The 12,288-nt window shown below is 36.8% G+C and overlaps 1 protein-coding gene across 1 annotated transcript; it reads right to left on the bottom strand.

The window, feature by feature from the left end:
• Nucleotides 1-1,336: 1,336 nt before the first annotated feature.
• Nucleotides 1,337-10,999, bottom strand: ppp1r8b (protein phosphatase 1, regulatory subunit 8b). Its single transcript, XM_082150460.1, has 7 exons — nt 10,861-10,999; nt 10,487-10,547; nt 7,128-7,281; nt 6,820-7,037; nt 4,310-4,454; nt 2,749-2,813; nt 1,337-2,657 (listed from the first exon to the last, which is right to left on the bottom strand). The coding sequence occupies exons 1-7, from the start codon at nt 10,908-10,910 to the stop codon at nt 2,304-2,306; spliced, it is 1,047 nt and encodes a 348-aa protein (XP_082006586.1). The 5' UTR covers nt 10,911-10,999; the 3' UTR covers nt 1,337-2,303.
• Between the last annotated feature and the right edge of the window lie 1,289 nt (nt 11,000-12,288).

The raw sequence follows: 12,288 nt of genomic DNA, 5'->3' as shown, positions 1-12,288 counted from the left end.
CGCTAACAGACATTTGCAGAGCTGCATGCTGGGTGACACCTAACACATTCGCGAGATTCTACAATCTCCGAGTGGAGCCAGTTTCTTCTCATGTACTCGCTTCAACCAGCCGGTATTAGATTCTGCTCAGGTGTCTTCGCTTGCTCGCCATTCCTCTCCACGGACGGGATACGTGCGATATTCTCCTCAGGTGAGCCTGATAAGTCCTGAGTTCCTCCAGCACTGTTGACGCCAACGCCAGAGTTATGCCACCGGCAGCTTTCGCGCTTGGCTAGGTACCTCCATGTGCATGGTTGCCCCTCTGGGTGACCCCCACATGTGTATTTCCACTGTAAGCCTCTCTGAGCATGTGTCTTTCCCTTGGCAAGCCACCTTGCCACCCCTGGGGTTGAGACATTCCACCTGCGGCTGGACACCCCAGTGATTCTCCATATGCACACCCCTTCGGGCTGGCACTGATTGCATATTTCCACTGAGATTTGCTTCCCAGTGTACCTTAGTATTCCTGTGTTAAGTAGGACTCCTTCGTCCGTGCAAATATATACTTTCTTTTAAAGAAATTACACTATTTCATTAAGCAGGGATGCATTAGATTGATCAAATGACAGAAAGTTCAAGTGACAGAAACAAAAGTTCTGTTTTAAACTTTCTATTCATCAAATAATCCTGAAAAAAAATCGGACACAGCTGTTTTCAACATGTGAATACATTGTCAAATTTATTCCTGTAATTAAAGCTGAATTTTCAGCATCATTACTCAGTCTGCAGTCACATGATCCTTCAAAAATCATTCTAATATGCTGATTTGATGTTCAAGACCCGTTTATTATTGTTGCACTTAAAATGCTGGGTTAAAAACAACCATTTGGCCATATTTTTCACTGAAACGTCATCTGGTGTGTGGTCTGGTGAAATGCTCTAGTGAACAAGCGTGATAAATTTGGGCTTTCTAATAATTCTTGATGTTTCATTAGTGAAGAGCAGAAGTATAAAGCAGAAGTGAGCAATGTGGAAAAATCTCTGATGCATCACAAATACAAATCATTTCCAGTAAGTAACAGAAGGAATCCGAGGGTCAAAATCCCATTAAATCTGTCCACGTAGAAATATAATATATAAAGCTTTCAGATCAAGTCAGTGTAACTTCTTTTATCTTTCATTTTCAAATTCCTGATGAAAAATGAATGTGAAAAAATTCTTCCAGAATTGTTTCATGCCATTTACAATTATAATTATGCTTTAAACGCAATGTTTGTTTGTTTTTGTTCTTCAGCACCTGTCAGCAAATAAACAACCACCACCAAAAAGAGAGAGTCTGAAATTGGTAATTACAAAGTTTAAATATATAAAAAATACACAAGGTTTTATTGTGAGTGATATGTACAAACAAATGTACCAAACAGAACATAAGAGTATAAAACATCATATTTTATCTTTCTTCAACAGTGAAGACAGTCTGGAGGGAAACACCTGATGAACAACATTACTATCATCCAAACACTTCACTCTGCTTGTATATTAAGGGGAATAAAACAGCGTGGAACAGCTGAGGAAGGTCAAAGAATCTTCACAATAGGTAAAGTGTTACAGTAATGCCGATTTTCACCAGTTTTAAAGCGTAGTACAAGTTTGTGGAAGATCTATCTCATCTGAATTAATGATGCAAATGGAAGTGTTTCGGCCAAACAGCTAACGGTTTCAAAATGTGTACATAAAAAGCCTGTGCTTGTAAACATTTTACATAAATAGTAATATAAAAAAGAGAGTACACTATAAAAGATAAACCCTTGTGAATCTCAAGCTAATTATGACACATTTTGCTATTTGGGTCAAGTGATGTACTTTTGTTTCCTATTCATTATGCTGGCTTTTCAAGTTCAAACAAAAATGAAAACTGTCATTTACTCGCCCTCATGTCACTGCGAATCCGGTTGTTGTTGTTTTTCTGTAAAGCACGAAAGTTCTAAAGCACAATATCCAAACAGCGGTTTTACATAAAACAAAAACGGATGATTTATAAGGCCAAGATCAGATTATCTACTGTGAGGAACAGAGTGAAATGCACCTATTTTTATTTCAAAGTGAATTGAGCAAATGAAGACATTCTGCCTTTTGTCATCAAATTCAGAATATGATATCAATCTGGAATGACGTGCCAAGACAAGTCAAATGTTAATTTTGGGGAAAATCATTCATTTAAAACGTCCATATGAATTTCTTGCATTAAAGCAGATTCTTGTAGTCCAGTAGAACTCGAAGCTTCTTCGAGATACAGTTCACGAGGACAGAAGAGTCCGACATTACTAAATAAGCAGAGACGGAGTGGGCTTCTTGCCAGGCCAGGCTTCTTTAGCGTACTTCTTCTTGCGGGGTTCATTAAGCAGCTCGGACACGTACGGGCCGGTTAAAGGTGTGGGGTTGAGCTTGAGCGGGGGTGGCGGGGCCTCATGGGCCAGGTCTACGTCCGGGGCAGGGTTCGGCTGGGGTAATGGCAGGCCTCCCAGGATCGCGGCTCCGCTGGGAGCTCCTGTGGATTGAGCTTCATGACTGGCCGGAGGAAGGTCTCTGTAGAGTCCACCTTGCAAGGGGAACGCGTGCATGTGTCGCGTTACGCTTTCCTCGATTCCCAGCGCATTACTACCGCCCATTTTCTTCCTCTGTTGAGTAAACCAACATAGACGTTTATGTAAATCACACTCCCTTTTAGCATTTGGCTGAACAACTGATATAGATATGAAGATGTTTTACCTTAATAGGAACCACAGCTGTTGAGACCATGTTTCTGAAACGCCCAACAGAGGGGTCGATGTCCTCTAAAAGAGTGAACAACACACACACACTGTTAAAAAAGGTAGTATGAAAGCTACACAAAAGTAGTGAGGGATGCTATAACCCAAGTCTTCTGAAATCAAACGACAGCTTTGTATGCCGAACAAACAATATTTTAGTCATTTTTGTGATGATCTTAGTCTCCATCAAAACAAACAAAAAAAAAGGGCATTTCGGACACCTGCAGGTCTGAAGTTCAGTTTTATCAAATTTAAGATCAATAAATGTCTAAATGGTATGAGAAAAGTCTTACTTATCATTTTAAGAGGTCTTACATTTGTGGACGCAATGGAAGTAGTCGTAGCAAGGTATTTACTAAACTTCAACATGATTTAATTAAATATGAGCGCTGCACACTCCAAAGCAGAAACATGGCGCTGTAGTGTGTTCTACAGTTTTGCAGTTCACAATCGATGAATATCGTGCATTTATGCAAAGTGATTGCTTATTGCTGTTGATGAATTGTTTCAGCATTTACGTCATGGTGTTTATATAGTAATATGTTGTAGATGGTTGTCAGAGTGCATATTTTATCTCCCTCACATGTTTGAATAGTTGAAGTTATACTACGGGGCTGTTGAATGCTTGAATCTGATTGGTTTGCGAACGTTCTAAGGTGTGTAATTATTTTCAGGGAAACGCATGGCAAAAGTAGTTCCAGGCAGGTCTTGGACCGCATTACAGCTCCATATCACTTCGCGTAGTTAACTGTAATAATGGAAGATAGGATACAATAAAAAAAAAATATATAAAAAAAAAAAGACAGACAATTGCGCTTGATCTGCCATTTTCGATGTCAAACTTCACAATCAATGGAAATGTGCAGTTTAATTTGAATAAATAAAGTATATAGTCCTATCTATAATCAATAGAAAATTAAACAATATATAAATAAATATTGATAGGTCTACTTGTTAAAAGGGCTTTGTTTCATTTATTAGGCTAGACTACTGTCAATAATAGAAAAACAATTTTTTTAACGAATTAATTAGAACATAATTAATAAATTAAACTATATTGACGCACATGCTTTTCTGTCTCATTGCAATCTCTCTCTCTCTCTCTACTTAGTCTGCTATCAGTGGCTCAAGCCTCCGTTACTAGATCTAAAATGACATTTAGGAATTAGCAATGGAGGCTTGGGATTAGATGCGTAAGAAATTAGTCCTACTCTTAAGAGTGTTTTTATGACAAAAAAACTTGACAAACGTCTTGAAATACATCATCTGAACAATGTTTTGAGTTGTGGTAACCGTAGTATAAGCGGAATAATTGACTCCGGGCTGTTGAATTATTAGAAAAATGCACACCCGAGGTGTAACTCCGCTTCGCGTCGTGACCGCATGACCACCTCGGGTGTGCATTATTTTTCTAATAATTAAACGGCCCCTCATCAATTATCCCTTACTTAAGCATCAAGTCCTAAGTGGCTCAAGTAGTGGATTGAAGCTCAGGTTTTCTTTATGGCGGCTCACTCTACCTGGGTTAATGACCTCATCCTCTTCATTGAAGGTCACTCTGGAGTTCTTCCTCTTCCTCTTGGGCCTCTGAATATCCAGGTTTCCCTCTTCTATGGTGAGGGTGGAGATGCGCTTGTTATGAGCGGTGTTGAACTCAGTCAGGTTCTGCCAAAAGAGGCAAAATTCATTTAAAAAAAAAGTTAATTCACTGCAATATATGCAATGTATGGGTCATTGCAAAACATGCAAGTTTAGTCAAAAGCCTGAAAACAGCTAAATAATTGTGAATTTTCATTAGTATATAAAAATCTTGATATCAAAAGGAAATCTAGATACCTGATTATATCAATTGCTATTGTGAAAAAAAATTACACATATCATGATGTAAGATTTTGGTCACGCATGCCAAAACGTGTTAAATAATTGTGATCTTGACTTCTGCCACAATCAAGCCCTAAACTGACAGTGATAACCACAGAAAAGGAGAGAGAAAAAGCCAAAGTAGATAAAGTTTTGCAAAAATGCAAAGGCAAAACAAGACATGTCAACTTTTACATAATCAAAAATTGCTTGAAGACTACATGCCATTTTCTTCTCGACAGTTGTTTTGGACTGGTTTGCAGTGTGAAGGGCCATTTCTTGCCACCTACATTAAACATGACCTTCCCAACAAGCACACGTCACACAAGAGGTCGTGAACTCAACCGTCTTCGTGGATGAGCATCGCAGAGGTGGATGAAAGCGAACATTTGTAGTTTAAAAAATATTTTTAAAAACGACTGATCATTTCACTAGAGAACTCATTTATTTTTCAGATGGAGCCCTTTGAAACTGCCTAAATATGGATTTTGGATAGTCAAAAATAGTCTGAGGTGAGCACTGTTCACTTGCATTAGATGGAGAAAAATCCTGGAATATTTTCCTCAATTTTTATTTCTCTTCAGTTGAGGAAAGAAAGTCATAGTAATAATTATCAGGAAATCTTCATTTATGAGTGAACTATTCCTTTAATGTTTATTTACTTAGATAAATATTAATAATTAGCTCATTCAAATGAGATGTTTTATTTTCAAATAGTTTAATTAAATAGTTCCAACAGTTTTGGATCTGTTCTATGGTCCAGATTAGTGTTCATTTTGTTAAGGAAATCTATGATGAAAAATATTCGTCAACAACCTTTTTTCCATGACTAAGATGAGATGATGAGAAGACCGCAACATCATTAAACGATAACTGTGGCTATCAACATGCAATGTATATCGTTGACGAAAAAAGACGAGACTAAAATGGTTAAAAATGACCAAATTCTGTTTTTGTCAGGAAAAAAAAAGACACACAAGAGGTCGTGAACTCAACCGTCTTCGTGGAAGAGCATCGCAGAGGTGGAGGAAGGCGAACAAAATATGATAAAACCTAAAAAGTACATTTAAAAAAAAATAGCTGACTAGTACAGAAATTGGTAGCAATAAGTGTTTGTTTGTTTGTGTTTCTAACGCCATGCCAGTATCTGTGGCTATTTTCATGGCGAGAAAAATTTATGGCAAAACTATATCAGGTGTTTATAATTTATTTTTGATAAAAACTCAAACTATATTTGGTTTAACTTTGTTAAAAATTTCTAAAAAAAAAGGTTTCTCACAGGGTTAAAACCAGCACAATCTAATAATCATGCTTCAATAATAAAGAGTTTTGACAAAGAACATTTTGGTGGATCTTCTCCTGGTATTAAAAACCATTCTGTAACAGGTATAAACTATCTGGTCCCATCGGTTTGAGATTTGATAAAAACTTCTTCCAACATTGGGGCTGATTTCATCTTCATAGTATAAAAGTTTGTTCATAGTATATAAATCCCATTCTGTTTGCCATTTGTTATAAATATAGAAGTGAATTATTGATTTTCGATCCATAGGAGGTACTGTGTAATTGACGTCTGCTGATAATGCCTCTTTTGCGTCAGAGTCTGCTTCCTCCTTTTCCTGTGATTCCACGGTGTCGAAACCCAACAAAACCAGATATTAAATTGACAAACCAGTTTATAAAGCTTGCTTGAAACCAAGCAGTTTATAAAGAAATATTACAAGTGCTGGGTGATCATTTTTAAGGGATGACATTGCTTGGAGACATGACTTCGAATCTGTAATTATAAGAAAATTACTCTGTTGGATAGTCTTTATATAGACCAATGCCGAAATGATAGCATTTGCTTCTGCTGTAGAAATTGAGCTGTTTAGGGATGGATATTCCTCTTTTTTGAAGGTTGATTACAAATGCAAATGAAACATGGTCCTGGATATATATGGATATGTGATGGAAACATTTCTCTGATGTAGAGGAGTTGTTGTAGTGATAAATGTAAAATTTGACTGCTATTGGTGGTGACAACTGAAAATTTGAAAACTGGACACGGAAAATAGTCTTTAACTATAGATTCCCATACTTGTGTGATTCAGTTTTTATGAATTTATCATATATAGAATAAGAGTAAAGAATAAGTAGGAATTTTACAGAGGTATTAAGTAAACTGTACCTCCAGTTCAGTTTCTTCCTCTGGAAGTCCCAGAAGTCCCTTCAGCTCCTCGTCGTCACCAGTTTTACTTTCCCCGACGCCAGAGCCCGGCTGACTCTGAGGTTTCTCCCGAATGGTGTAGACGCGCGTGGACGCGCCAAATGACATAGTTGAGTCGATGGGAACCTGCTGGGGCTTGTGGGGCTCCAGGCGAATGTGTCCCAGGAACGTACCATGAGCTACATGACATCAACACACACGCTTGTTTAGAGTCTTGAATACTGTTAATCTGACTGATAAATGTTTCTCATTGGTCTAGGTGCACTTACTGCTGTTGAGGTCGATGAGAAACACCCGTTTCAAATGCCTGTGGTAGACGAGGGCCGCATGAACGCGAGAGCACGACTGATGGTCGATGGTAAAGTCACAGACGTCTGGGTTCCTCCCAAACAAATAATACTTCTTTTCATCAATGATCAGTTTCTGCAGAGAGAGCGCTTCAGTCATTCAAACTTATTTTGTGAGCTCAAATCTACTTCATCAACACAAACAATCAGATATAATTGGACAGAATGACTGTAGAAATTAGTTGACCATTTAATAACCTTATCTCTTCTGGATTGTGTCCAGGCTCCAAGAAAAGTGAAATAACTCATATATAATGGAAAAATAATGGAAATATGCCTAGTGAAAAAAACATTTTTTATTGATTTGCTACAGAAATGGTGCAGAATCTGAAATATTTCATAATGTTGCTTTGTTTCTCAAAATCCTGCAACTTTAAATTTGATTTTGAATATTAGAAATTAAGGCAAGACACTACAGTAAAAAAAAAAGAAAAAAAGAAAAAGTATCAAGCACTGGTAAATTTGGGGTTATCTTGCTTCCAAAACATGTGTTTGTGTCTGTAGATTTAATTATAATTACATATCTTTTTAGGGTGGTTTTCTCAAAATGACTTTTTTTCTTCTCCTGCACTGAGAGAGAAAGGGAGAAATCCCTCCAGTTGACAGTATTTTCTTATGCATGGCATGATAAAGAGAGATTTCCAAAAAATGTAATGTGTCAAAAAAATTAAGCAAATATTTCAACCTGGATTTATATTCAGACTTTGTTGCTGTAAATGTATACTAGGGCAGTGATTCTCAACCGGTGGGCCGCAATATTGTTATGTTTAAGGACATTATGAAATTAAGATAATGTCTGTACTATGTTATGATTGTACTGTACAATTAAACACAAGCGTTGTCTGCTGTCTGAACGCTTTATCCACACAGCTGATTTCTGTAAATGAATGTAAATTATGTAAAACTAAATGTATCTTGCAGCACAGGGTGAAGTCAGTATATCACAGACGATTTGAGACAAATATAATGTAAATTTAGTATAAAATGATGTAGGCCTAAATGGCGCTCTGTGGCGTGGCAGGAATTTGAACAGGGTCCTGAGCTGTAGCTGGGCGCCGCGGAAATAATGTGTCCGAATTTTAAAGATGCTGCGCTGCGCTTCTCGTCCGGTGTGCGACCCCCTTAAGCCGAAGGCGCAGTGTGTCAAATGAGCCGCTAAAACCATCAAAGCTGCACAGACATTTGAACTCAAAACACCTGTTGGGAAGCCAAAATAATATTGTTTTAAACAGTCATGTTCATATCGCTAATTGTATTTTATAAATTACACTTACAGTATGTAAATTGGGGGGAATGAACTTTGAACATTTAAGCTAATTAATAGAGAGAATGTTCTCCTCTTGTGTGTCTGACCTGTAGTTACAGGTATGTTAGCCTGGATGTGGGGATGTATCATTAATTCATTTGTTAAAAGAGTGTTCCCCTTGTGTGTCTGACCCAGTCATTGGTCTGACTTGCCATGTTATTGTTACAGGAATAGATGGTAACTGAGTAAACCTGCCAAGTCTTTTTGTATTCAAGGACAGTTTTCATCTATACAGTTAGCTGACTTGACCTAGTCTGCTACAGGGGCATAACAGATTAACAGTAGAGTATACCATTGAATTTTCTGTTATTCTGTGTTCATACTATCATATTTGGAAAGGGGGTCCTCGGAATGTTTTTAAACAGTCACTGGTGGGCCATGAGTTACAAAAGGTTGAGAACCCCTGTACTAGGGCATTTTTTGTTAGATGATGCCTCATATTTAAACATAACATTTCAGGAAACTTGTGTACTTAATGTACTCTGATTAATCAACTGGGGAAGTATGGTGATTTCTATTAATTAAAAAATGTCTTGCCTTGAATATTCTCAGATTCCACTTTGAATGGCACTGTATATAAACCACTATATGATATATCCAGTGTCCATGATATAAAATTACTCATTGCATCACAGTATTTTGTCATACGTCCCAGCTCTACACAAGTACACATAGCATGTGATAATGTGCCCTGGAGTTATAACACCTGAGGAGTGACTCCTCTCTCAGAGCTTAAATCTCAGGGTCTTGTGTTTCTCTAGCACCGGTTTGGGACCTGACAGCCACCATCATGCACGCATCAGTATGGGAAAAATAAAAAACTCAACTGAGCTGCAGGCGGTCAGGTCAGTATCTGGTGCATTTTTTTATTATTATAAAAAGGTATGGTTTACCCAATTAATTAAAACCTTATGCTGCTATGCTATGGTTATATTATACATATCATATGGCCCTATAGGCCTATACACAGTAATGTGCAAAAGTCTTAGGCACGTTAGTATTTTCACCCCACAAAATGGTTTTAAGCCAGTTATTTATACATTTTACTGCAGTGTGTGTGTAGGAAATATCAGTTTACATTTTCAAACATTAATTTTGCCATTAAATGTAATAATCTAGTGAGATTTTTGTATGCACAAAGAGTCTGACAACAGCCGGTATGATCTGATCTCACCATCATCGAGTCTGTCTGTGATTACATGAAGAAACAGAAAAAACTGAGACAGACTAAATCCAGAAGAACAGCAGCAACGTCTCCAAGACGTTTAAAGAAATCGACCTGCAAATCTACAGTACCGTGAAGTTTTAGGAACTTGTGTAAAAACGCTGTAAAGAAAGGAAGCTTCTAAAATAATGTAATAAAATTGATTATTATTATTTTTTTATCGTTTAAAACGGCTTTTGCCCAGGTACATTTACACATAGTCTTGGAGACGTTGCAACAGTTTCTTCAAAAATCTCACTGGATTATAACAATTAATGGCAAAAGGAATGTTTGGAAATGTAAACTGATATTTCCTACTGACACACTACAGCAAATAACTGGCTTAAAACCATTTTAACGTGGCATCTAACGTGACTAACACTTTTGCACAGTACTGTGTGTGTGTGTATGTATATATATGTATATATATATATATATATGTATATATATATATATATATATATATATATATATATATATATATATATATATATGACATTATACACTGTTGATATATATATATATATATCAACAGTGTATAATGTATAATATAAATAGCTTATGGTTGTCCTTTTTGGAGGTGTGGTCACTTTTAACTTTGCATAGAAAAGACTTGCATCAAGAATCTTTCAAAATGATTTTCTTCCATACAAGTTTGGAACGACACAAGGTGGAGTACTTAGAACAATTTACAAAATATGTGATGGTTAAGTTCTTATTAACAAGTCCACTTAAGTTATGAACCAATATCCTTAAAACTCAATGCAATACCTCAACAAGTTTGTCTCCTTTCACCACGTCCAAATGCAGCCCTGCTGGAGGCTTTCCTGCCCTGAAATGCAAAACTCATCAACTCATCTCACTCCACAAATCATCCACTGTGTAGATTATGATCATAAATAACGCATTTGGCTTCTGGGATGTTCCCTAGTTTGATCAATTACTCTTCTCCACAAATAATGCTCTTTGTAAAACAAGTTTCAGTTCCATTAGTGTGACGGTACGTTATATATCTGCTAAAGAGCAAGAGCTAACAGTTAACAGTTCGGTGTAAGATTGTTGTTTTAATGCTGGGTACGAATAAGCCTTTTTCATGCACTAAACCTAGCATGTACTGCAGTGTTTTGATTTGTTGTTGTTTTTACCATGAAGGACAGTCGAAATTTGGATTCATCTCTGTAGTATTTGTTGCCATTGTCACACATTCTTCAATGCTATCGACACGCCGAGCATCCTGGGTAAGCTGCTAAAACGGCACGTCTTCCGGCTCATGAATATTAACAACGCAACGCGAATTTATCTCAGTAGTCGTGACTGATTGGCTTAAAAGCATACGTGAGTAAGTGGGCGTCAGGTCAAATGGCGAATTAACGAATCCCTCTGTGGTGAAAGGCTGAACGTGCGTGAACTATAGATATATAAACATAGATTCCTCATTATGGACCGCTATCGTAAGCCGTCCGCCATATTGCAACAGTCAAAACACCGGTCTGTTGTCATGAGAAATCTCCAATAGGACACAGGCGGTAATGCCTGATCAAAAGTTATCGCGATGTCTTGACTAATTATTACCTATTTAACTATTGTATGTGGTTTATTGCATTAAGTGCACAAACAACATGCTTGAAATATAATAATGAATGCCTGTATATTGCATAATAAAACAAACACAACCATGCCTTAACAATGTGTGTGTGTATATATATATATAAGGATTGTTGCAACATACGATGTTCTGTAAAAGTAATTTAATATTAATTTTGCACAATAATAGTAATGTGAAATGTGATATAGAATATAATAATAGGCTACTATAATATTAATAAATTAATTGTCAACACAAACATAATTAATTTGAAACATGCAATTGGGAACTATATTGGAAGCAAAAACATACCTAATATAAACTAAGCTAGCAGGCTAATCGGGTAGAGATGTATTCTACTATGCTAGTACATAAGCTAGCTAAAAAAAAAAAAAAAACAGTGAACGAGAAATGCTTGATTTCACAACCTATATGTTGTGAAATCAAGCATTTCTCGTTCTTACTGTTTTTTTTATAGCTTCGGTTATATACTACTATATGAACTATGTAATTTAAAAGACATTAATGGCATTTATAACGCATTTTAAACGCTTTAAATCGTAATGTAATGTTGCAGGAATTTTAATCAGGTGTTAAAAATACTACTCATTTAAAGTCAGTTAAATCAATGGGATCACTCGGGGTCCTGAAGGAGACCCGATTCCTCGGGGGACTCGATTTCTCACTACACCATGACACTCTAGTCTAGAGAGCCTGCAACCGTAGTTAGACGCATGTATGAATATCAATATCTGCAATAGATTTCAGGAGATGATTTTAGTAAACTAACACAAAACAACAAGACGAAGGAGTCGGCTAACACAACATGAAAAAACTGTAATATTGAGTTAATACATAGCCTATAAAAACACAAACCAATGTTAAAGGTTATCCCATATCTCCGGAAATTTAAATCTACTAGAATTTACAACCAGAAACTGCAGATTTGTGGGATTATTGATTGTTACTGTGAGTGACCACATGCTGA

The sequence above is a fragment of the Leuciscus leuciscus genome, assembly GCF_965113295.1.
Source record: "Leuciscus leuciscus genome assembly, chromosome: 20".
NCBI lineage: Eukaryota > Metazoa > Chordata > Actinopteri > Cypriniformes > Leuciscidae > Leuciscus > Leuciscus leuciscus.
This window is presented reverse-complemented; position numbering and strand designations above follow the sequence as displayed.